The sequence below is a fragment of the Cnephaeus nilssonii genome, assembly GCF_951640355.1.
Source record: "Cnephaeus nilssonii genome assembly, chromosome: 18".
NCBI lineage: Eukaryota > Metazoa > Chordata > Mammalia > Chiroptera > Vespertilionidae > Cnephaeus > Cnephaeus nilssonii.
This window is the reverse complement of record NC_137089.1, coordinates 3,134,780-3,161,735: the sequence shown is the minus strand read 5'-3', so window position 1 is coordinate 3,161,735 and position 26,956 is coordinate 3,134,780. Positions and strand designations below refer to the sequence as shown.

At 45.4% G+C, this 26,956-nt stretch overlaps 2 protein-coding genes and 1 long non-coding RNA gene across 4 annotated transcripts in view; 1 reads left to right on the top strand and 2 right to left on the bottom strand.

Annotated features, from left to right (window-relative positions):
• The window catches only part of LOC307114259, a 28,274-nt gene extending 17,707 nt beyond the window's left edge, over positions 1 to 10,567 (bottom strand). The window contains exon 1 of the long non-coding RNA XR_013814964.1: positions 8,593 to 10,567. This is a non-coding gene — a long non-coding RNA (uncharacterized lncRNA). The remainder of the gene's footprint in view (positions 1 to 8,592) is intronic.
• The window catches only part of ZFAT (zinc finger and AT-hook domain containing), a 119,072-nt gene extending 108,103 nt beyond the window's left edge, over positions 1 to 10,969 (bottom strand). For both annotated transcript variants that reach the window (XM_079796544.1, XM_079796543.1), the window contains exon 1: positions 10,578 to 10,969. In XM_079796544.1, coding sequence (XP_079652670.1) covers positions 10,578 to 10,911 — 334 coding nt within the window. In that variant the 5' untranslated portion in view covers positions 10,912 to 10,969. The remainder of the gene's footprint in view (positions 1 to 10,577) is intronic.
• Positions 10,970 to 25,733: 14,764 nt separating this feature from the next.
• The window catches only part of KHDRBS3 (KH RNA binding domain containing, signal transduction associated 3), a 257,417-nt gene continuing 256,194 nt past the window's right edge, over positions 25,734 to 26,956 (top strand). The window contains exon 1 of the mRNA XM_079796554.1: positions 25,734 to 25,962. The gene's annotated coding sequence lies outside the window, so the exon portion shown is untranslated. The remainder of the gene's footprint in view (positions 25,963 to 26,956) is intronic.

Here is a 26,956-nt window from a genome sequence, read left to right as displayed (position 1 = left end):
TTGTTCACTGGATGTACCAGCCACAGGGTGCTGGCCACACAGCAAAGGACAAGCTGAATGCTTACACAGTGAGCAGTAATGAGATGAGCATGGGATCTGGAATCACAAGCCTGGGATGAAGTGTTATGTCTGCCAATTCCTGACTTAGTGGAAAGTAATTTTTCTCTTCTGACTGTTGGATAGTTGTTGCAAAGATTAAATAAAAATATTTGTGAAAGCCCCATGAAAACTGTGCTTTAGCTCTTATCTTCAGATAGATAGTCCAATGGGATGAAATTTGATAAAGATAAATTCATTTCAACTTTTATATAATGCAATACATAATATCTGGCATTTACTTTTAAAGCATTAACTGGCAAGAATAAGAAAGATTAGATTTAAAGCAGTTCACAGGAAAAAAAACAACAAGGTTTTAGTTGACCATAAGCTCAATATGATCAAAGGGTAATGTGGCTGCCAAAAAATGTTAATGCAAATTTCAGGCTGCATTAATAGCAGCACAGTATCCAGTTAACGGCTTCATTGTCTTCAGGATTGTCCAGCCAGATCGGAAGCAGTCGGTTCAGCTCTGGCCACCATGCTTTAAGAGGTACAGTGACAGACAGACTTTGTCACGAGTTTAGCGATGTGGATGGAGAAAGGTTTGAATACCATGTCATGTGCATATGGCTTGAGAATTAGGGCTTTCCCCCCTAGGCACATCAAAAAGACTTAAGTAGGATTTAACAGTCATTCTCAGATACTCTAAAAGTTACTGTTTGTAAGAAGACTAACTTTCACAGGCATAAACCTAGATTGCCAAGGACCAGGAAGTGAAAGTTAGGGAAACAGCTCTAGCTAAAAGAGAAGTTATTTCGCCCTAACCGGTTTGGCTCAGTGGATAGAGCGTCGGCCTTCGGACTTGATCAAGGGTCCCGGGTTCTATTCCGGTCAAGGGCATGTACCTTGGTTGCAGGCACATCCCCAGTGGGGGGTGTGCAGGAGGCAGCTGATTGATGTTTCTCTCTCATTGATGTTTCTAACTTTCTATCCCTCTCCCTTCCTCTCTGTAAAAATCAATAAAATATATTTTTTTTTTAAAAAAAGAGAAGTTATTTCTAACTGGAAACATTCTAAAACAAGAAGGGTGGATGACAACATGATAGAGATGGATGTGGGTGGAACAAATCTAACTTACTCCTTTATGTAACTGAGCATTTTTTTGAGGCATTTGAAAATGTCCAAATGGTATTTTTCTTTTCTGATTAAATAATATTAATACTAATAACAACAACAAGAAACAAGAACTGAAGTAAAAAGTAAAACAAGGAGTTGTTTGGCTTAACAGGCACCAAAAGGCATGCTGGTGAAGGGAAATGAAATTTCCAGCTAGATAACATTAAATATATAGCCAGTGTCTGGGTTTGCACAGAGGAAATAGGCTTAGTCAAAACTGTATTCTACAAGTTGTTTTTCCTGGTATGACCTAGCTCCTGTAATTTCCAAGGAGGTGCAAAAAAATATTTACAAGTTCCTACAATGACAATCAAGCAAAAATTTGCTAATACTAAACTAGTGTTGTAATTACAAGACAACAATTTCTAGTGTATCGATCAACTTGAATAAGTATTCAGTTTTCCCATGGGAGACTATTACACACATGCCACTGCATTTAAAAATGACCCCTTGCGAATGTCTTATTGTTTCCTTACTCTATTCAAAATCCAGCTCTTTCCCCTCACCTCCAGCTTCCATTTCCCCACACATTCTCTGCACACTCTGGTCTCCCCAGCAGGTGATAAGTAGTGTATAAAGATAACACCCGAGTTATCTTTATATCCCAGCTCCTCATGTTAAAACCACTCAATTAGTACAGTAAACTCAAAATTGTTCTTTATAATTTTCTTCCTTTAATAAAATATTGTTTAAAGTTATACACTAATTTCTCATTATATTTTAACTAGAGGCCCGGTGCACGAAATTTGTGCATGGGTAGGGTCCCTAGGCCTGGCAGGCGATCAGGGCCGATCTGTGGGGTGACTGGAGGGGCGATCGGGGGCCCCCCACTGGCACCCGCCTTGGCCAGCCCTGCCCCCTGCCACTGGTTGCCTCCCTCTGAAGGCTGGGGGCAGCTCCTGCGTTGAGCGTCTGCCCCCCATTGGTCAGTGAGCATAATAGCGACTGGTCGTTCTGCCGTTCCTTCCACCATTCGGTCAATTTGCATATTAGGCTTTTATTATATAGGACTGTTACACACAAGAAAGCCAAACCAGGCCATAAAGCCACACTGAATATTATGTATGTTTCATTTCTTATTATAGCTACTCTTTGCAAAATATCTTAGGATACAAATTTCTTCTTCCCTTAAATTTTTCTCTGCATCCTAAATGAACATATTTAACAGGATTTCACTGTACTGACATAAATTACTAACACTCTACTTACTGCCCTCACTGTAGGTACATAGATAAGGTATGAACTTAAAAAACAGGTTCATTGACTTTAAAAGTAAATTTGTATGTGCCTTTTTGGAATGAACATACATTCAGATTTTTAAACATCTATTCTTCCAAGCCAAAGAAGTAAAGGGAAATGTAAAAAACAAAAAAGCTGAACACCTATCCTCTGCGAGGGAGCATGCAAGTTTAGGACGTATTTGGTACAGGTTAAGGCTTGTTGAACTTGTCACTGGATGCCTAGCCTGTTATTTATCTCTCCTCTCTTGTGGGCACTACCAAGAATTGCGCAGGTCATGGGAACACAATGCTCTGCGGCAGGATCAGGAGAACATAGTTTCAAATCTCCCATGTCAACCCCTCTGACAAAAACAGTCCACATTCCACTGGGAGGTGGGAGAATGAGTCAGTAAAGAGATAAAATAGTTGCCAGTTTGAAAATACAGTAACTAACTAAAAATGTTAAATGTCTTTTAAATTAGATACTCGTGTATTAAAGCAATTCTTTTTTAAAAGATGGAAATGATGCACAATAAACATTTATTTAAGAAGCCACTAGAAACTAATTATAGATAACATATACTGAGTGTTTTCTGTGTGTTGGGCATACTTAAGTGCTCAACATACATTAACTCATGTATACCCTTCATCACAGCCATTTAAAATAGTAAGATCAACATCCTCATTTTACAGGTCAGAAAAAAGAGGCACAGAATGGTTAAGTAACTTGCACAGGATCACACAGCTAGGAGCAGGTGGGAAAGGGATATGAATTCAGGCAGGTCTGCTTCAGGATCCATTCTTTAACCCAGGGGTCCTCAAACTTTTTAAACAGGGGGCCAGTTCACTGTCCCTCAGACGGTTGGAGGGCCGGACTATAGTTTAAAAAAAAACTATGAACAAATTCCTATGCACACTGCACATATCTTATTTTGAAGTAAAAAAACAAAATGGCAAAAATACCCGCATGTGGCCCGCGGGCCAGTTTGAGGACGCCTGCTTTAACCTCTATGGGTAGGTATCACTACAATCCATACTTTGATATTTGAAGGGCTTTTTGAGTTTATTAGCTTTAATAACATATGAAGAAAAACATTTATTGGCAATCAAGACTGTACAGAATTATTAAAACTAGAGGCCCAGTGCACGAAATTCATGCGTGTGTGTGTGTGTGTGTGTGTGTGTCCCTCAGCCCAGCCTGCACCTCTCACAATCCGGACCCCTCGGGGGATGTCCAACTGCTGGTTTAGGCCCGATCACCAGACATCCCTCTCACAATCCGGGACCGCTGGCTCCTAACCCCTCGCCTGCCTGATCAATCGTCCCTAACCACTCTGCATGCCTGCCTGATTGCCCTTCACAACTAACTTTTAAGATCAGATGACTGAATCCAATATATCACTTCATTTAAGCCAATAGCACAACTAATCTAATCTAATCTTGCTATGGAATATATATTTTGCCTTTATTATACTTCATATGTGTAAGTGGGAGCCTTTTTATAAAGCATAAGTATGTGACACTATGTCACGCTAAATACTTTGTACTGGCAAGATCTGGGATGTTTTATTCACATGAGTGTGCATTAACGTAATTCTACTACTTCTCAAATTCTAAATGCAATTATTCAACAGGCATTTGAATACTTAACAAACACCAAGTAGTACGGATACAAAGATAAATAAGATGGTCTCTGCTCTCAAGGGAGGCCACAGTTACGAAACAATGAAAGTAAGTGCTTTTAGGGAGCTATGACCAAGGTTCCAAGGGAACAGAGTTCCACCTAATATGGCAAGAATGATGGCAGTTCCATGTGCGAAGGCATGGAGATGTAATATTTTCCTCTTAGGGAATAACAAGCAATTTAAATAGAACTAGAATGCAGGGTGTACAAGGTAAGCCAGGGAAACAGTGATGAGAGATGAAGAATGAAGCTGCAGCTAGATAAATAAGTGTCTTAGAAGTCATAATAAAAAGACCCAATCATTGCAAGGATCTAAGAGGAACAGTGATGAGATCAAATGTGCTAATGATAGTGGCTATCACACTTTTTATTTTCAACAACAGAACCTGCACTCAAATGAAATATTATGCAGACTTCCAATTGATCATGTTAACTGCACTGGTTGAAATTGGAATGAGCCTGCTCGACTTCCTCCAGAAGCCTTTACCTAAGTTTCAAAACCACTGCTTTAGAAAGAAGTCATTACACTAGTATCTTCCCAATCATGTTCTATATACTTCAAGCCTCTCCCAATGTGATTCTAACTTCTCAGTATAAGGATTCATTCTCAAAGTTTACACATTCAATTACAGAACGAGGCATAACTAAGGAGATAGTACGAGGCCTTCAAAATTAATGACAAAAAGTTACAGTACAGAAAAAGAAAGATAAAGATTAATTATCAGTTTTTGTGCTCTTGAGTTAATTTATAATTTAAGTGACCACATTTTCTAACCTAAAGGTTAGGATTTATAGTTAGACATAATAGCCACAGATTATTCAAAACTCATACAGTGTTGGAAATATAGACTATAGGATTGTAACTAATAATTGTAATACTTTTCAAGATGGATGTACTTCAATTTCCTTACAATAACTCTGTATGTGAAAATCCTTCCCCACCTGTGTTTGAGCCACCAGTCCTCCCACCTTATAAAATTAGGAGTTCTAAATGTGACCACTGAGAATGGCTGTCACTGTGACACTTCTTTCTCGTGGCCATCTAATCCGTTCCCAGCAGTAACATGTAAAACTGAGTCAAGACATGCATGTCTTACCTGACAATTTACTACTCTTGACTCTTCACAGTGAGAAGTACTAATAAGAAAGCAAGTTCACAATCCTAGAGAAAAGGTATTTAATGATGTATTGTTTTACTTTATACAATCGAATCTAATCGAATCGAATCCCTACCATCCTTCCTTCTGCCTTTATCCTCCCCTGTTCCTTGCACTAACATTTTCAGGGAACAAAATCACTTAAAAAGTCTTAATAAATTTTAAATTGTCATCGCCGTTATAAATAGATTAACTTAAAACAAATTCTCAAAACAATGCTTAACACATATTAAGTGTTACAGAACAATCTCACTTTTCCCCATCAGACAAAACATGGAAAAAACAACCAGCCACCACCCTATCATGCATTAAAAGTTCTCTTATAACATGTGGCTGACGGCCAACTACTGACAATTATTAAGAGGAGGGAGAGGGGAGAGAAGCAGAGGACATAAATTTAATCCTTCAGTACATCATTTGACCAATATGTACAATACATTCACGTATAAGCACGTTTAAGAAATGTTACTTTAAAAGAAACAATATAAACATCATTGTTAGGAAAATACCATCCCATATGATATCATAAACTCAGTCCAAAACTTAGCATTCAATGGATCATTTCTGGACATACTCTAAGGCAGCGGTCGCCAACCAGTGGTGTGCGGACCGAAAGGTTGGCGACCGCTGCTCTAAGGTAAGGGCGAGTTTCTGAAAAATATTCCATGAATAGATATTTTTTAAGAGACTGTACAATTACTGTGTTGATTTTAACAATACGTCAAATAAAGTTAACTAAAAATAAATGCTGATAGGATTTTTAAATTATACACACTGTATCTAATTGTCCACATAGTAATACAAAAATGTTCATAACTTAAGATAAATTGATATTTTCCTCTAGCTTGTGAAAATTGCAATAACCTTTCTATTTAGAATATTTCTGATTAAACCACATTCAGTAACTGAAATTCAAACAATCTCCCAGATGAAACAGTTGGGAAAAAACAAAGAGGCGTTTCTATCATTCTGAATGTTCTACAGATGCTACAGATATGATGACCCAACACTAAAGACTAGCATGGCTGGAATGTGGAAAAGATAAATACGAAAGAAAATCCTTTCAGAATAATGAGCGAAATGCAATTTACAGTGTCATCTGTGACTAAAATTCTGAACTCAGCCTTTCTTATTTTTAAAACTTTTGCCCAAATTTCTGCAGATTACAAGGTCTAAACACTTTAAAATCCCACTTGGTGGACTTACACATACACATTAGTATTAGGTAATATTTTATGCTTAATAAGTCTAGAAAATATATTTCAAAACCCAATTTACATAAAGCATGTTGCACTGCTGATTGCATTTTACAGAAAAGAAAAACTGGGAACAGAAAAATTAAGTGACATTTAAAAAGTGACACTGGGTTAAATAATGAAATTGAGAACATAAATCAGCCTTAAATTCTAATTAAAATTTCTAAATCATTACCTCTTTTCTCACGGATTTTGGCACAAATATTTTTTAAATGCAATCTACTTTTTTTTGCATGTATTTGAACATTTTTTAAATTACATACCCTCATTAATGATAAATCCCAGTAATGAACTTATTTACCTCACCATGCTCTAAAGTTAGCAATCCTTTGATAGTCCCTTGGGATTAAAAAGAAAAGAAATACTTCTCTTAATATCATATTTTTAATCTTCATTTTTATTCATTTGTCCAATAGAGGAACTAAGAGCCTATACTAAAAAAATCAGTGGCATCATTCTAACTATTCCCTACATTTTTATAATATTCAATTATGCCAGAGGAATAAAACTGTGCCCATTAACCTAAAGTTGGGCTCTCAACCCATAGTCAGCATGAAAAAAATTATTTTCTTTCTGTCTAATGCATGAAACAAAACAAAAACTACTAAAGCTCTTAAAAGATACCTGAACACTAATATACCTGCACGCTTAGCTCTTATCCTTTAAATCCCTTCTCTAAGAATAAGACTTCTCTAAAAGTGGGGAGAGGTGTTACTCTAAGAAAGCCAAGCTTGAACAGAATAAAGAAAAGTAAATTTGATTAATGATCCTTAATAAAGTTTGTCTAGTTCTTCCCTCTTTCCCTAATCCAACGAAGTTTGAGCTAACCCATAAGCAAGTTTTACTCATATTTTCACACTCAGTTTTGTCATATCACCAAAGCAGAGATTTCAGAATGAAAACTCCCCAAGAACATCATTCAATATCTCCTGTGATTCCAAATAAACCCGACTGCACTAACAAAAAGAAAAAAAAAAATCTCCCTTGAAAATTTAAAGAGTATGTAGTTGTTCTTTTATCAAAATAGAATTTTTCACGAGTGACCTAAATAGAACTGCACCTTAGGAAAATTGAGCCTTTAATTCTGGAGAATAATTTGCACCTAGAGAAAAATTCAAGGTAATGGTTTTCTCCACATGTGGACTTCAGAGCAAATCCATGTATTCTGAATTGCTGTAGCGTGGGTAGAACCATTGGCTGGGCTGCTGCAGGACCACCGTCCTCGTGAGAGTATCTTGTAACAAGGTGCTTCTGATACCTCAGTACCTAAACTACCTTGGATGGGGTTCCAGACAAACCTGACCATAAAATGCTGGCATTTTAATGAGGTTTCAATGTATTCCTTAAATGGTAAAGCACAAATCACATGACAATTTTCCCATTCGGGTAAAACATTAATAAGGAGCACGTAAGTAGCACAACTTTGCATTTAAGAAGCCCATAAACACTAAATTTATCCCCAAACATTTTTGGGAAAGAGCCAATTCAAGGAATGCACTGATAAATCTTACATTATGCCAAAAATCTGTTGCTAAATTTTTGTATGCCAACTGATTTTCCATAAAACAAAACACATTTTATAAGTAGCATTAAAAAAGCATTATTTGATGGTACCTTTTAGTCAGCCCTTTTTTTGTAAAATATGGACTTCTCATATACTAACATAACTAACCATTATTTAATTTGTTGTGTAATCTTATACTTGTAAACATCAAATTTCTTAAAGTGAGCACAGCTGTTTTCATAGGCCAACTTCATCCCAGCATTACTGCCTTCTCCCCATTTCCCAAGTTCTAAAAATGTAACCCCAAAAACCAGCTGTCCATCTGTGGTAGCATATACAGCAATACTAGAAAACTTGAAAAAAGAAATGGAGTGGTTTTTTAAAATGTAAATGTATTCCCAAAAAGAGGTCAATGAATTCTTTTTGATAATGATCACAACACATGCCCAATAAAAATTATTTTAAAAAGTATCAAGATAAGCACGTCTCAGATCGCCTTTCCATATGTCTATCACCTGAAGGAACCCAAAACCTGTTTGTCTCCATGAACACTGACCTCCAGGATGCCGCCAAGGTCAATGAGACCTACAGGAGGGGATATGCTGAGTAAGTGCTGATTTGCCCAGTTCTAGGGTTCCCTTTAAAAATAGAGAAGGGAGAAACAAAAATAACATTTATTCACATCTCACAGGAAGTGATGTCTTAGGTTTTAACATTCAAGTACCCCAACCACAGGGTTTTACATAGACATCTATCAGAAATAGCCAATAGGGCAAGATTTCAAAGGGGCGTCACCTCGCAGAACCAGGCACAACAATTGCTGCACAGAAAGAACGAACCAGACCCCAGACTGAACCAGCCTCCCTTACACCCGGGACCCAGAACCTTCCGGATCGTATCCTGGCTACAGGCCACGACGACTCCATTTCAACATGAGGGTTCTTTCTCTCTTGACCCAACTTTTTGAAGAAGACAAATCACCCAAGATCCTTAACCAAGGGAAGCACCCACAGATCAGAAAGGCTCAGGTGGAGGAAGGAGCCTGCAGATGCGGAACCGATGACATTACATTCACCGGGAAGGGTCCCGGCTGACCTCTTATCCTTCAGCAAAGACCCCTCAGACATCTCCCCAGCAATCCCAGTCTTGCGCCTTTCACAAACCAGACATGTTCTTGGGTGAGATTTAAAATTGAAACACTTTTACCCACTTGGTATAGTCTGTTTATAAGCTAGACTCAAAAAACCTTATCGATTTGAAAGTACTATATTTTGAAATTTCCCAGTAACTTTCAAATATGAAAAAAAAAAAAAAAAGAAAAAGACAAGTCAGAGCTACCGCTTGATCATTTCCAAGTGACCCCACGGAGAGCGGTTTCACGACGGATAACTCATTCTAACGTCTGGTGAACAGGTCACACGCGTGGTAACAGCGGCAGAGGAAAGAGGGGGAACCTCGGGAAACCTGGGCACGAGCACGGGGTCTCCCAGTCGGCGGAGGACTGGACTGGGGGAGTCCCCCAGTTGCTTCCAGGGACGCTCCCGAGGGGTGGGTGGCCCCGGGTCCACGCGATTCCGTAACCCCCGGTTCTAACTCCACTCGGATGGGCTCCGGCGCTCACGGCAAACAGGCCGCGGCCACAGCGGACCAAGCGCTCCGGTGTCCTCCCCTTTTCCTCCCACGGAGCCCCGAGCCCGACACCTGAAACCACCCAGACAAACATCACCTTGTTTCGGGGCCGCAGAGTTTGTAGTCGGTATTTTTAAAGTCCACCTGGCACAGAGTCAGTTGGGGTGTGTGTGTGTGTGTGTGTGTGAAAGATTAACCCGTTTCCTGCATAAACAGGGAAGGACTCACGGCCATCCAGGCAGTTAGTTCCCTCTCTCCCAAGTAACTTTCTGATCCCCGAGTCCTAAAATAACCGGGAGCAACAAACAGCCAACATCGGCATGGCAACGTCCACACATCCGGCCCCAGCGCAACCCGCAGTCGGATTCGCTCGCGCCTGGTTCCCACCCAGACGGGTCCTCCCGGTCCCTCTCGCTTCCACCCGGTCCTGCCGGCTTCTCCCCCCGCCCCCCCCCCCCCGAGTTCTGCCGAAATCCGCCCCTTCGGCGGGCAGGGGCACACGCAGGGCGCCTCGTCCCGAGGGCAGAGTTCCTCCCAACTGCCCCACCGACACGTCCGGGGGGCTGCCTGCGGCCCCGCGCGCACCTGGCCGGCCCTCGCCCCCTCCCCGCCCTCCACGGCGCCCCCGCGAGCGGCCCACCTGCCTCCCGTCGCCGGTCCCCACGCCCGGTCGCCCTGCCAACTCCAGCCCCCCAGCTGCCCTCCCCCTGCCCCAAGCCCCCACCACTCTGCGGCCCGACCACGAGCGGCAGGGGCGCCAAAAAGGCCCCGCGACCGGCTGACCCCGCGCGACGCCCCCCAGAGGCCGGGTCCCGAGCGCCTGTCAGCGCCCCCGGAAGGGGTCCGCCGGGGGGCTGAGCTCGCCGGGTGCCCGGTCCTCCCTGACAACCTCTCCCCACCAACCGCACTCACCTGGCTGGCTCCGGCCGCGGGGGTCGGGGGTCGCGCGAGCAGGCCGCCCAGCCCGTCCGCCGCGGCCCCCACCCTCCGGCACGCGCTCCCCGCCAGCGCGCGCCCCAGGCCCGACGCGCGCCTGAAGCGCCTGGGGGGGGGGGGGGAGGGCGCACGTGGCCGCGCGAGCGCCAGGGGGGGAGGGGGCGCGGGGTGAACGGACACGGGGTGGGGGGCGGGGGCAGGGGGCGCGACGAGAGCAACGGCTCGGCGGCGTCCGCGGAGAGAAAGCCGCCTCGACCGTGTCCGTCATGGCGCGCGGCGGCGGCGGCGGCGGCTCCTCCGGCCTCCCCATTCCCTCGCCTTTAGTTTGACCTTTCCCTCCAGTGTGTCTGAGGGAGAGCGGCGATGCGCGCGCGCGTGTGCCAGCGCGTGTGTGCGCGCGTGCGCGCGCGCGCGCGTGGGTAAGGGGCCGGGTTCGCTCCCCGACGCCTGACGTCACTGTCATGGCAACGGCAGCCCCGCCCCTCGAGTCCCATTTCCTGCCCCCGCCCCCTGTGCACGGTCCGGAACCTCACGTGCTCACTCACACGCACGCACGTACGTACGCACGCACGCAGGCACGCTGGGAGCGCGTGCGCCCAGAGCGCTGGGCGGGGGGGGAGGAGAGGTTGGGGTGTAGGTCCTCTGGGCCTCCCGGTCGCTTTTCTGAATTCGACCAATCCCGTGAGAGGGCGCCGTGGGCGGGGCAGGCTCGGCGGGAGAGCGGCGTGAAAAACGTCCCGAGGTAGAATGAGAGCCTTTCCTCTGCGGCCGAGCTCTGGTGGAGAAAGGGGTGCGTTGCCCGGGAGTTTAGGGAGAAGGAGGAGGGGGCGGGGGGTAGTTGAGGGATGGGAACCCGGGCCCCCAGTTTAGGGGAGGTTAACCCTTATCCAACTGGGACCGCGACAGTCAACCTCGCACTGCAGTGTGGCCCGGCCCCTAAGGCTGTGTGACCTTGGACGTGTTCCTTACCCACTCTGAACTGAACGTCTGGAGTAGAATGGGGTTAGTGAACTCGACCACGGTGTTTGGGAAGATGAAAAGAGAAGGTGGAAAAACGCCTCACCAGGCACATGGGAGACCCTACATACTTGTGGGGAGCCCACAACCTCCTTAGTCCACAAATGGGGACACAGGGCGCAGAGACTGAAAAGATTAAATGACTTTATCACTGTCAGTACTCTATCTTATCTGGCCTTTCCTGAGAGAGAGGGAAAAATTCCAGGAAGCCTTCCGGAGCTCCCTTTGCTATCTGCGGGGCTTTTTTAGTCCCCCTCCCCCCACCTCCCCCCATTCATGCACAAGTTTAGTTAGAGCTCAGGACTTCAGAGCTGGACAGCCCTGGGGCAACTTCCCAAAGGCAGTTTGTGGGCTCCTTCGTTTGCATCTGAACAAGGAACAGAATGGCGCTTTTCCTAAGTTCCTCTAGGGTGGAAGTTTCCTCTAAAGTTTTTGGTTAAAGTTTAAACACTGGGACAAGAATGTGCACATATCTAGCTGGTGGGGAGAGGTTAAATCAGTGAACCGAGGTGGATGCCCTGTCCACTGAGCAGGCAGGAATGCCTTTCCAGCCGGGAAGGCGCCCGTGACCTCAAGGCCGTGCAGGCACCCTCGGATTCAGGTGCCCTGGTGACCGAATCATTGCTCAGACTTGTGCTTAGCTCTTTCTTCTAACTTAGCTGTGCATCACTGCCTCCCAGCAGTTCTCCAATGCAGCGGTAAGGCTTAACTCTAGATTTGCTGTTAACTTTTTTTCTCCCTCCCTATCGTGTAGCCCCAAACCTAAACCTGATGCCGGTAAAGGACACCACCCATTCCGCAAACATGCCCTTCTGTTTCCCCTGCTCTTTCCATGAATTCCTTCACTTGACCCTCCCACGTTTCAGCTAAAATGTAGTCTCTTCCAAAAAGTCTGGCTGGATCTACTCAGCTGGAGTGAAATAGTCCCTTTTCCCGTGCACTTGTACTAGGTGTACCGGTTAATAATGCGGATTTTGTAATCAAAGGAAACACGATAATTTCAAGAGAAACATCAGAAGGGCTTTATTCAAAGGAATGTCCATTGCTAGCTACACATTTTGAAGTATGGTAGCAACCATACTTAGGTAAAAACTGCTGTTTGAATTTTAACCCTGCTATTCTGGCTTCTGTACACACTTGCTTGCTTGGACAATAGGGTGGTTACCTCAGCTTCCAGACTGAGACCTGGAGACTCACAGAGGTAATTTTCCTGTGCCTGTGGACCAGGACTACAGGAGATTGATTCCCACTGCCTCAGTAGCTCCCGGAGTAGAAACTGTAGATAACCTTTAGAGATTACTGACTCCGCTTGGATCTGCTTCTGTAAAAATCTGCTTTCCCAAGATAGGGCCACATTCCAATAATGTCCAGCAGGGGCTGGGAACCCCCCTGCAGGCTGTTCCCAGAATTTAGAATTTAGAACAAAGAAAAATTTTTGTGGTTTGGACCTTTAAAAGGACTGCCTACACCTGGGACAGCGCGGTCGTGTGGACTCCACCTGCGTTTGGTGCTCTCGCGGCCGTCCTGGCCAGTTTCAATAAACCCTGGCCAGTTTCAATAAATCCTTGCCTGCTTTTTTAATCAATCAGCAGCCTCCGGTGGTCTTACTTTTGACTCCAGGGTTCGACCCCACAACAATTTCTCCCATCTGTCAGGTAATTTGTGGATACCGTCCCAACAGAACTTTTCTGGTTTTGAGGCAAACCATTCAGAGACCCAATTTTCCACTTTGTGTACGTTTTGAAGTGCTGCTCAGAAAGTGCGTGTGCCATCGATCGCAACAAGTGGTCATCTGAAGGAGCAAGGTCTGGTGAACACGGCGGGTGGGTTAATACTTCCCAGGCAAGATCTTTTAAAATGTCTTTAACTGGCTTTGAAGTGTGTGATGATGTGTTATCATGAAGCAAAATTACTTTGCCGTGTCTTCTGGCCCATTCTGGTCGTTTTACGATCAAAGCATGGTTCAAATTGATTATTTGTTGTTGGTAGCGATCAGTATTAAGGTTTCACCTGGTTTTAGGAGCGAATAATACACCACACCTTCCTGATCCCACCAAACGCAGAGCATTGTCTTCTTTCCGAATTGGCCTTGCAGTCGATGTTGATGGTTGACCTGGATCAACCCATGATTTTGTGTGTTTGGGATTCTCAAAATAAATCCACTTTTCATCACCAGTCACAATTCGATGCAAAAAAGGCTTTCTTTTCATGCTGTTGAAGCAACATTTTACTAATGACTTTTCGGTTTTCCATTTGTCTTTCATTCAGTTGACATGGCACCCATTTTCCTTCCTTTAAAATCTTTCCCATTGCTTGTAAATGATCGGAAATTGTTTGCTGAGCAACATTTAATCTTTCTGCAAGTTGTTTTTGAGTTTGACACGCATCTTCATCCAATAATGCTTGTCATTGTTGGTCTTCAAACTTTTTCGGTTGACCTGGACGTTCTTTGTCTTTCACATGGAAATCATCACTTTTAAAGTGTTTAAACCAGCGTTCACAAGTATCTTGAGATGGAGCATGTTCACCATAAGCTTCCCAAAGTATGCGGTAACTTTCAGCAGCACTTTTCTTCAAAATAAAGTAACGAATTAAAACTTCCCGCAAATGCTCTTTTTTTGGCACGAAATTCGACATTTTTAAGTGTAAAAATATCTATGATGTTAACACCTTCAGAAAATTTGACATGAAGTTTAGAAGCTTGCTGTCAATACAACAAAATAGCATACATATCAAATCGCATATACACTGAGTGGCCAGATTATTATGATCTCTGAACCCATAATAATCTGGCCACTCTGTGTGTGTGTGTGTGTGTGTGTGTGTGTGTGTGTTAGAGGCCCGGTGCATGAATTCGTGCATGGGTGGGGTCCGGTCAGCCTGGCCAGGGGGAGGGGACATGGGCGGTTGGCCGGCCTGCCTGCTGGTCGAACTCCTGGTCAAGGGGACAATTTGCATATTAGCCTTTTATTATATAGGATATACACTGAGTGGCCAGATTATTATGCATTCAGAGATCATAATAATCTGGCCACTCAGTGTATATCAACATATGTGTAACTCCATCTATTGTAAAAAATCCGCATTATTAACCGGTACACCTGCTTGGGACACTGTTCCTCGAAGACTTTGTGCTCTGTGATTTATGCACATGTCACCTACAGACAGCTGCTCTGAACATCTGTGCCCCAATCCTAGCATCTTATGGTCTAATACAGCACTTATTACCCATTCTGTTACGGCCTGATTTATTTGCCTTCTCCATCAGACTGTAAAACTCTTTAATGGCAGGAATCATGCTACTTCCACTTTGCATTTCCAGCACCTTCCTCAGAACCGCAACACGACTGATCCACCAGCCATTGAATTGGCAGAATGGGCACCCTGCCTGTTTCATCAAGTTGTTAGGAGTAGACTTTACCTTGTTTCTATCTCTGAACTTAAGATTTTCTGGCAAGTGACGAGTTCTCCGTAAATCTTGGACTACTCTAAAATGCACCTGAAATTACACGGTCACACTCATGCTATGGAGGACGGCATTGGCAGTAGCAGAGGATCCTGATCTTGTAGAACAAGAAGCAAGAGGTCCAGGGAAGAAGAGGTAGTCATTTCTTCACTGCTACTGAGGACGTAGAATGAGAGATTTTTCAGACGCTAGGGATGAGATCGTCGGCAGATGTATCTGCTGTTGCTCCCAGAACAGGGGGAAATCATGTAAAGAGGAGTCTTTGAAAAAGATCAAGCAATGCTTGCTTACTCCAAAGTGGTAGCGTGTGTTTACATGTCTTGTCTTCCCCACTGGAATGTGAGCTACTGGAAGGCTGGGCCCTTGGCTTATTTTATTCATGTTTGTAACTCTAACGCCTACCAGGTTCTCTGGCACAAGGTGGACACTCAGTACTTGTTTATTCAATGAATGAATGTATTCTAAGCTCCATGAAGGAATAAAGCTATTAACATTTCTTTGATTCTCATAAAGCGATACCCTAGTATTACGCCGGTAATAGGTAGGTACTTGAAATAACAACGAATGAATGAAAGGGTAGCGATGAGGTAGGAAAGACCTACCACAATATCGGGAACTTAATACGTTCCATTCATTAGCCCCGTTAATCAATCCCCCGTCAACCCTGTACTGTTGGCATTGGTTCAGATAAGGAAGCTAAAGCTTAAGGTGGGAACCGGACTGGGCCAAGGTCACACTTTCAGTTGTTGGCTAAGTCGGGTTTGATTACAAGTTCACCTAATTTGGAAATAGACTGTTATGGAAGGTATTTTGCTCCTGCTGGAGACTCAACATTTGTTAGTGTCCACCCCTGTTTGGTAAAGACCGTAGTCTTCTGCTTTGTATCAGAAATATCAGGGCTTCTGTTGCTTCAACAGGAGGAAATAGGCCTGCATTACATGCAGTGAGTATGCACAAGTCAGGCTACATGAGGGCCGTGTTTTCCTTTTCTTTTATTAATTATTTTTTCCGTAGCTGAAATGATGATTCCTTAATTTTAGAATACAAAGGTTGGGCCTGTAAAGCTAGGATGTTTAAAATTGGCCTTTGGAACATGAAGGACCCAGCTGACGCCTTTTTGGAGGCTAGTAAAGGGAAACAGGAAACGTATTTGAATTCGTGACATTGTCAGCTGAGCTAAGGTGAATCTTGGCATTTAAAAGGCAAACATTAAAAAGTGGGGTCAGAAGAGAGCCAGGTGTGTTTGCGAAAAGGGCCTCGTTAGAAAAAGGGGAGGAAATGCAGTTCTTGTCTCGAGGGACTCTGCCCCAGGATCACGGGAGGCCCTTGGAGTTTGAGTCAGAGCTCAGGCAGAGTCACAAGCACCCCCTTGACCGGAGGGCACTCTATCTGGGAAGGGCAACGTCTTTCACCAGAGCATCAGCTTGTCGGGGGAGGTGGTGAATGAGGAAGAAGTGAGGAAGAGAGCCTACACACACAGTTATCCGGACCCGCTCACTCAGTCCTGGGGTGAAAAAGGGGAATCACCTGTTCTACCTTCATAGCCTGTGAAAACCAGTGCATTGGAATTAGCAAGCTGTGCACTGCACAACCCCAGGGGTTGCTATTTACATGGGCGTCTCTCTGGGGCTGTATGTACCCAACCTGCATAAACATGTAGCAATGCTGACTGACATGTACCAGGCCATCTCTGTCTACCTTGGCGATTTAACTGATTATACCTCTGATAATACAAATCAATATTTATTGAATGCCAGTTATCATATAAAAAACTCTAATGGATATTATTGTACAAAGTTTTATCTAAAGATTTGGCCAACTCAGATTTGATTACAAGTTCACCTAAGTGCATATTTCAAAGTGCTTATTAAACTGATTTCACTACCATTCATGTGTTTATTCTAATAAACAACAATAGAGCATCTAAGTTCCAGGCATGATTCAAAAAAAGGTGGTTTCAACAAATGTACTAAACACTAATTACAGCCTGGCCGGCGTGGCTCAGTGGTTGAGCGTTGATCTATGAACCAGGAGGTCATGATTTGATTCCCAGTCAGGGCACATGCCCAGGTTGTGGGCTTAGGCCCCGGTGGGGGATGTGCAGGAGGCGGCTGATCAATGATTCTCTCTCATTGATGTTTCTTTAAAAAAATTTGTTTTTAAATTTCAGAGAGGAAGAGAGAGGGGGAGAGAGAGAAAAACATCAACGATTAGAGAATCGTCTATTGGCAGCCTCCTGCACGCCCCCTTCCCTCCCCCTCCCGCAATCTGAACATGTGCCCTTGACTGGAATCGAACCCAGGACCCTTCAGTCTGTAGGCTGATGCTCTATTCATGGAGCCAAACCCACTAGGGCTCATCATTGATGTTTCTGTCCCTCCCTCTCCCTTCCTCTCTGAAATAAATAAAAATATATTAAAAAACAAACAAAAAAACCCCACTAATTACAAATTTTAGAAAAAAACAATTACCTGATTTCTTAAACAATAAAACTTTTGCTTTTTTCAGCTTATTCATGCCGTTCTCCAGATCCTCTTTGATAGACACTTATCCACTAAAACTTGGATATGACAGCTGGCTCATCCATTGCAGACAATGCAATTTATCAGGATGTCCCAGTGAATGAAGCTTTTATCCACCTTCCCCCCCCCCCCCCGCCCCCTGTCTCCCGCCCTGTTTCTTTTCCCTCCTTGCTCTTTCAGAGGAGGTGCCAGAAAGTTAGGTTGGCTGCTTAAGGGTTTCCAGGAGTGCTGGGGAAAGCATCTTTAGTAGGTGAGTCCATGGCTCCCTTGTCCAGGAAAGAGTGTGATCAGCCTGTAGCCCCCGGTCACTCTGGGGAAGAAAGCTGACTTCCATGTAGACACATTTGACTTGGACTGTTATCTGAGCAAGAAATAAATGAAAATTTGGGAGGTTATTTGTTATAGAAGCAAGCTTTCTTCAATGGATTAACTAGAAAAGTAAATGATATGTCCATATTGATACCCCCATATTTGTGGAGCTGCTCATACATACAAGTAGGGTTAAATTCTTAATTTTGGAGCCTTCAATCAAGTAGTTTTATTCCAAGTCTTCGATGGCCTTTATATACACACTAGAGGCCCGGTGCACAAAATTCGTGCACGAGGGGTGGGAGGGGGGATCCCTCAGCCTGACCTGCACCCTCTCCAATCCGGGAGCCCTCAGGGGATGTCCTACTGATGGCTTAGGCCCGCTCCCCGTGGGGAGAGCAGTCTGGTCTCCCTCTGCAGGAGGCGACCGGGCTGATCAAGGGAAGGCACTGCCCCCATCATCCTGCTGCTGCTGCCACTGCCCGCCACCGCAGCCGCCAAGGTGTTTTCATCAACATGGACTCCAGTCCCTTCACCACAAAAAAATGACAACTTTCTTTAGACATTTTCAAGATGTCTCTTTCATAGCCTATGACATTTCTTTCTTTTTGTCCTCACCTGAGGATATTTTTCCATTGATTTTTAGAGAGCGTAGAAGAGAGAGGGAAAGACAGAGAGAAACATCAATGTGAGAGGGACACTTTGATTGGTTGCCTCCTGCATGAGCCCTGACCTGGGCCCCGGCCAGGGAGGAGCCTGCAACCTACGTACATGCCCTTGACCAGTATCGAACCCGGACTCTGCAGTCGGCAGGCCAAGGATCTATCCACTGAGCCAAACCGGCTAGGGCAGGATATGACATTTCTTAGCCCCTCCAGCAGTGGACCTTCGTTTTTTCCTCCAGGAGTGAGGTGGAAAAACCCTAGATCACCTTCTTGGATTCTTATTACCCAAGTTACCAAGAACACTGCGAGTGGTGTACGGGGAGCTTAGCCAATGAGCGGTCAGAAAAGGTGTTTCCTCTGTAGCTCACATGCAGAGGTGGGACTGCCAGCGTGCCATGGCTGGCAGGCCCTGTTCTCTGCGGGCCTGCACCATCTGTGGCTGGCCTCACCACGCACGCAGTCCTCTCCCACCCACCTGTGCGCGCAGCCTCCTCTCGAGCAGTCGTGACGTTATGGCGTCCTGGACAATTTGCGTATTACCTCTTTATATATATAGATAGTAAATCACTGTCACGCAGTTCCAGAAGCTGATAATTAGTTTTTAAAAAAGCCACCAGGAGGAACTAATACACACACAGATCACTGAGCCATACACACACGTACAAACCTACATGCCCGTTACAGAACAGCTGGGGGCAGAGCCTCAGGCCACTTTCTTTATTCTTGCCCTTATCAAGATCAATATCAGCATCTTCCTCACCATTATGCTGTAAGTCAAAGCACTCTAAGACGTCTGAAATAGTAACCTTGACCATTTGAGGACCTGGGGGAGGGGTGAGTGGTCCCCAGGAAGGTGGTAGGCTGTTTTTGCTGAGTTGTCCTGCTCTCTCTCTGATGTCTGTCCTGTGACATTATGCGGCATGCAGCTCTAGGCCAGGCATCTGTGTCCAAATGGCCCTCAGCTCCTCCAGAATGACCGTAGAGATGGCATTTCCTGTTGATATTTTATGTGAGAGTCAGCATAAAGGACTACAGCGTGGCTAAGTGAGCTTTCCAGTCTCCCCAGGATGGGGCTTGGGTGCACCCCTGCAGGCCAGGAGCGTGCCCTGGGGCCACCCATCCCCGTCTTTCTGTTGGGCTGACAGTTTGAACCAAGCTAGAGGCCAAGGGGCACAATGCACTAAGAGCCAGAGAGGTGAGTGGCTAAATTGTGATAAAACCCTTGCGTCTAGGGGAGCTGCAAAAGTCACTCCTGTCAGATGTCCTTACAGTCACCCACCGGATTGCTCCTGCCAGATGCTCCGAGGCTGTGAGCAAAGCCCGGCACTATGTTAGACAGGGACAAGCCCTCCAGCTCCAACCAAGCCTCAGGAATAATCATGGCAGCCCTTTATCCTTGGTAATGCATAGGAAGGAGTATTTATTGAGTAACCACCGTGTGCAAGGTGCTCTCCCAGGTGCTCCGTATATGCCAGGTATGCAAGCCTCATAACGGCCTTGCAAGGTTAGAAGGAGCAGCAAGGAATAAGGGATTATCTGGAAGATGAGAAAGCAAATTCAGGGCATGTAAGCGACCTGCTCAATGTCACTGCAGCGGTGATGTCAATGTGCGCAAAGAGCGCTCTTTGAAAAAAGGCAGCTTGTGTATGGAAGAGCTAATTCCAAGATCATGGGTATTTTAAGCACATTTTTACTGAAGAAAAAAAAAAGTTAATATGGTAAACATTAAAAAATAGGTATACTCACAAATAACTCCCATCAGGAATAATTTGGAATTAAAGGGTTTTAAATGATCTCTACCTTATTTTTCTGGGAGGGGAGCCAAGTCCTTAATAAGAATTTCTGCAAAGGAGGAACCTGGGACTGAATCTTATTTATAGAGGCAAGGATGATTTTTATTTTAATCTCACATCCTTACTCTCCACTTGAATTTGCCAGTGAATACAGGAACAGCAAATAATGTGAAGACTTAATTTGGGGTTGTCTAAGTCCTCCTCACCCCGACTGCAAATCCCAGTTTAGGCTGAAGGCAGGTTGATGCTGAGTCAAACCTAACGGTGCTCTCCTGCCTTGCCTCTCTCTAGTCCACAGCAAAATGTCATATTCATCCTGTAGAACAGGTATCGCTCAATTTATGTTTAGTAACTGATTGAGTTAAAATGGGGTGGGCTCAGTGCTATGCTGCAGCCTGCTCACACCGGCTTATCAGAGCTGACCACACACACCTCTTCCTGACTCTGCATTCCGTGACATCTCATTGGCAGCTTGAAATTGGCTATTGCGGGAGTGTTTACACCATGGAAATTGGCAAGTGCTACAAATCAGGGCTTTTACTCATTTACCAGCACACGGCTGCATAGATTGTTTCATTTGCTCAAAAATACCTGCTGTCTTCATGTGGGTCTCTGTGCTGCCCTTCCCAGTGAGAAGGGTATTGAAGCCGGGCTTGACCATATGACTTGCTTGGTCAATGGCCTGTGACCAGGAGTACCTGTGCCATTTCTAAGCAGAGGCACATGTGCTGAGTTTTTCTTTTCCTTTTGCCACCAGCTGGCATGTCTCAGATAGTGGCTAGGACTTCAATCCGAGTCCTAGAATAAAGAGAACGTGAAGCAAATCCCAGCCAGCCTGTACAGGCCATGGACACAAGCAGGGAATAAGTCTTTCCTTTTGTAAAGAGGTGGGGTTTGTTTGTTGTTACCCCAGCATTAATTAGGCTAGGCTGATGATACAACAGTTAGGATCTATAATTGAGGTGTTGGCATAACAGAAAACCTAAATTGTGGGGCATTAACTCGGGTTGGGAGTAGGAAGCAAAAAACATGTTATTAAAGGATAGATGAAGGCAGCCCGTGTTATCGTGTTGTGATGCATTTGGTAAAACTGTCACCTGTGGCCACTGGGAAAACAGATATGTACAGAATGAGCTTGTGAGTTAAGGCAAAGAGGTTATGAACAGTATGTTACATTCCCAAGGTGCTACGGTCTATACATAAGGAAGTACTACTAGAGAAAATTGAGTTTAGCAAAAATTTGTCCATTTTGGAGAGATGGCAGAAATATCCAGAAAATTGAGGACTCGCAGGGCTAGAGGCTGTAACTGATTCTGACTTGACAAAGGCTGGTTAACATTCAGCCTTGTGACGAGGACCAATAGAAGGTGTGATTCCTCTTTTAAAAACCTCTGGATTGATTAAGGTGGCACCAGTTACATCTTTTAAATTGGACTAAATGGCTCCAGGGAAAAAGATGCCAAGTGTGGAAGCCAGATAAATTCAAGATACTTGCGTTTAAGTCTAGACAGGGTCATAACCAGAAAGGAATCATGGAGGTGGCCATTGGCACATGGTTTATGTGGGATTCTGTCACTAGCAACCAAAGCATTCTGCATAATAAACCACATCACAGGGTTATTGGCAGGATAAGCAGATTGCGTGCGTACCGTTCTTGGCACATAGTAAGTGTTCAATACCTAGACATTTTCATAAAGTCTGTTATAAGCTGAGAGTAAGTAGTTCTCTCAACCAACACGGGCCAGAGAGCAGATAAGAAGTAGCCAGGAAATCTCAGTCAAAAGGTTGGATGATGATAATGATCCTGGATCGGGTGGGTGTGGTGCGGGGGAAAGAACTAGGGTAGCATCAGATAGACTTGAGTTTGAAACCCACCTCTGCCCCTTGACAGGCTGAATGACCCTGAGCCAACTGCACAGCAATGCTGGGCCTTGGCTCTGTTATCTGTAAAATGGGGTTAATATGATTATCTCCTCATAATGATTAACAGAGGTAAGTAATAAAGCAGGACACATCATTCTAGGCACCTAGTCATGCCACAAATGCCGGGCCTGCCTCCTCCTCCCGCGCCTGCTCCCACCAGCGCACGCTGGCCTCCCCGGACAGAAGATAACGGTGCCTGTCAAGGGAAGCCTGCGGGGCGCTGCGCCAGGGTATCTTCCCCTGGGACGCCTCTGCCGGTCAGGAAGGCTGCTGAAGAGTAGGAAAGAGGGGTTTGTGCTTTTCTCCCCAAGGTACTTCTAAGGAGTCTTTTTTGGTTTTTCTAAGTATTTATTACTTCGCTAGGACTCAAACAAACGAGGGAACTTGATTTGCTTCAGAAGAAAAAAGGGAGAGAGTCACAACAGATAGTGGAGCCTGTTGGTCTGGGCACCACAAAGCCCCGGTCTGGCGATGCCATCCCCGCTCCCAGGGTTCGGCCCTGACTCGCCTCCCACAGGTAACTCGCAGCATTGCCGAGGGTGGACCCTGTGGTCTGGGAATTGCCATGTGCCCAGATCGGCACAGTAACACTGAGTTGAAGACTCTGCATTCCAGGGCATTTCCTGTGTGGGGTGCAGGCTCCTCTCCCTTCCCGGCCGCGGGAAGAAGCGCAGTGGAACTAGGAGCAGAGCCCGCCTTCGGATGAAGCCGGATGCTGAGGACAGAGCAGCCGGGAACGGACAGAACGTGTATCTGTGATGACGCCTTTGAGCTGATAAGCCTGCTACACCTGGACCCGCCCTACCTCTGCACTTACAGTAATAGGAGGTAATGGATTTCCTGATTTTTATGCCAGGCTTTCCATCGGTAGAAGCTGATCTGTCACAGGAGTGGGGCAGCACCGCAGGGTAGACTGCCCCAGGGTGGCTGAGTGTCACAGCCCTGAACTCTAGCCACCCAGGTTCATAGCCTGCTTCCGCCGGTGTTGCCTGTGTGGCCTTGGGGAACTTACTCAGCCTCTCTGTCCTTCAGTCTTCGCATCTGAGAAACAAAGATACATTGGCATAACCCATGTAACACAGTGCCTGGCTCAGAGTAGGTTTCAGTATAATCCGACTCCTTATCCTGATGACCTCCAGTGGCCGAGGTCATCTTAGTATCTACAGATGGATCCTGAGCTCGGGCCTCCATGCTCCTTTTCCATCCTGGACTCTCTATCTCTTTGTTACTTTGGGTTTTGCTTTCATCCCCTTTCCTGATCCTCTCTCTTTCCTTCGTCCCTCTCACTAGCCACCATTGGCATTGATTTATAGCTTTATTTGCTGTATTTTGAAATATGTAATTTTACATTTCTTCTTTTTAATTTAAGAAAGGCAAAGAGTGGAACATTTTATATTTCCTTCAATAAAAAAAGAACATTTTGATTTGCTTTTTATACATCCCCATTACATCCATCTGCTTGGCTTTGGTGCAGTGTTCCACTCTGTCAAAATCGTTTTAAATCTTGACATTGTCAGTTATTGGCTTTGCCATCCTTCCTGGCTTTATATCACCTGCCGAGTCCTGGACAGAACCTGCTATTTTGGAGCATTCTGTCAGTCATCAGGCTAGGTGGGTGTGGTGGCAATCTGCACCAATACCTCTCCCGGTTTAGCAAGCTAAGAATCCCCTGGGCGGCTTGTGGGAACACAGATTCCTTGGTCCCAGAGATTCTGGTTCAGGAGGTCTGTAGTGGGGACTGAATTGGAATTTCTAATAAGCTCCCAAGTGGTGCTGAGCAGGGCTGCCCTCAATCAGTGGCTCACTCCAGTTAGTAGTTTATTTTTCTCGTACATTATGGAAGTCCACAAGCAGGTGGTCCGGGCCTGGTACCATGATGTCAGAACCCAGGCTCCGTCTGCCTGCTTTCTGCTGTACGTGGCGCGTGGGTTCCTATTCCAAAGTGGTTGCTTGAGCTCCACCCATCATGTCCACATTCCAGCCAGTAAGAATGAGGAAGTGGGGGAAGGATGTCCTCTCCCTTTTTAAGGATGTGCCCCACAGGTTGTATACGGCCCTCCCATCTTCTTGGGCACACCTTTGTCACATAGCCAAACCGAATTAGCGGCAAAGAAATCTGGGAGGTGTAGTTTTCCTTCTGGGTGTCTTGTGCCCAGCTAAAAGCCAAGGTTTTGGGACCATATTAGAGGAAAATGCATTTCTAACATTACTTATTTTCAGGGTAGTAATGACCTACTTTTCCCCAACTCTCTGGCTAGCGGTTTGCAATCTCAGCCCCATTGTGTGCTAGGCAATTAATATAACATTCTGAATTTCTCTGTGTTAGTCTGCTCAGGCCGCTATCACCAGACACCATAGACAGGGTGGCTGAAACAATAGAAATGTATTTCTCAGTTCTGGAGGCTGTGAAGTCCAAGATCAGCAAATGTAGGCAGTCACCTTCTCATGCTCTCCTCACAGGGTGGCTTGGGGGCCGGAGCGGAGAGGGGAGAGAGAGAGGCTTTGGTGTCTCTTGTCAGAACACTAACCCTTATCTGATCAGGACCCCAACCTCATGACCTTGTTTAACATTAATTTCCTCCTCCTAGGCTCCATCTCCAAATACAGGCATACTGGGAGGTAGGGCTTCAATGACTTTTTTTAATTTTTTTTTGGGGGGGAGGGTCAATTCAGTCCATAGTATCCCCCTATAAGTAAATATTACTTTTATTTCAGAGTTCAAGAAATCATGTGTCAGAGAATTTTAATCATTTTCCTGAGGTCCCAAAGTAACTAAATGCTGAAACTAAGACTCAAACGAACTCCACCAAAGCCCAGGATCCTTCTAATGCATATTCGGCGTCACTGATATTGTACATATGTTTGCAGGGTGAGGCTTGGATCAGCCAACTACTGTTGCTGATCCAGAGATAGGCACCTATTTTAGTCCTTTTGTCTGTGCATCAGCTGAGGACCAGCTGATTCCCGCTGGGCAGGACTGGGTGCCTCTAAGCTGCTGGCTGGGACGGGTCTCCCATCATCCTTGGACCCATGAACTTGTCAGCATATAGTCTTCTCATGCTGAGGGCAGAGCGTGCCCAACTGTGCAAGCCCATTTCAACCCCTGCTTGCAGTGGGCCTGCTTTATGCCATGGCCCAGGGCAGTCATGTGACCAAGACCAAGGAAAACAGTATACTCGTCCCAGGAGGGAGTAAATATTTTTGAATGCATTCTAATCTACCGAAAGCCCTTAGGCAGAGGCATTGGAGTGGAAAGAGCACTAGACTGAGGATCAGGAGTCCCGAATTCTGGTCCCAGATCTGCCGTCCATGACTTGTGTGACCTTGGACATGCTACTAATCCTTTCTGGGTCTCTAAGGCCCAGTCAGGCTTTTTGAAGAAGCGGTGGCTTGAAAAACAAACCACTGCCTCTCAAACTTCTCAGCTCCTCGGAGGGTGGCTTAGTCTTTACACAATCTGAGCAAAATGCACACTCAGCCCTAGGGCCCCTTCGGAACTGATGGGCTAATGCTCGTGACTCTGTTAATGATCCAACAGGAGCGCCGTGCAGCTGGGCCCACTGGTCACTGGAAGGCTCCGGAAGCCATGAAGCCACGGGGAAGCCACCGCTGCCGTGACCTTCTGCTCCCGGAGCTGGAGTGCAGGCCACGCCTCTGCTCAGACAGGTGCGCTGTCAGTGATTTTCATTTCGGTGATTTATGATAATGCTCGGAGGGCGCTGGCAAACACGCCATGGTTTATTTTGCAGAATTAATGAAGTCTGATTAATCTCCCCGTCCCCAGCAGATTCTGTTCTGAGAAATGGAGCAGGACCGCCAGGCTTTTGTGTGAATGATGCGGGCAGGGTTCATGGCTTGGGAACCCTCTGGAATCCTCCCAGCCTGCACTAGTGAATCACGTGGGTCTTGGCTATTAGACCCAGTGACTAGGGAGAGACCTTTTTAATAGCACAGTGTACATGTGATCACAGCAGCTGCAGTGAATTGAGCTGTTACCGTGAGTCCGGTGCTCTGCTGGTCCTTCCCATGCACTATCCCGATTCCTGGAAAGAGCCCACGCTTTTGACTTGGATAGGTACCAGTTCAAATCCTGGTCTCACCACTTACAAGCCATGTGACTGTGGATGTAGAGCGGACACTACCGGTGTTCCTCATATACTCCACCCCTACGTTCTCTGCCTACCCAAGTTTTGTACCATGGACAGTCCCAACACCTTGACCTTCCCTGTTTTGTTATGAGAGATCAATATGTAAACAATAACTTATATTAAAAATAAAACCCATGGTGGCCTTAAGCTGCAGACTGAAACACTCAATCTATCCATATCACTGGGGTTCAATCCCTTCCACAAAGTATTGGAGGTTATGAAGACTCACTTCAGAATTGAGGGTTGCTGTTATTGAAATACACAAGAGAGGAAGTGGGTACCGTGCTGGGGAAGGGTATCGTGGTAACAACCAGGAGACATGAATTTGAGTCCTGGCTCTGGTGAAACATTTCGAGTCTCAGCTTGCTCAGTGGGGAATGGTAGTGCCTGTCCAGCCTGTTGCACAGATTTCATGCAGAGACACTAGGCGATAAAAGCTGTCATGACCAATAACTCCATGTTGCAAGTGGAGAAACTGAGGACACAGGTGTAAGAGGTAGAACAGAAGAAAC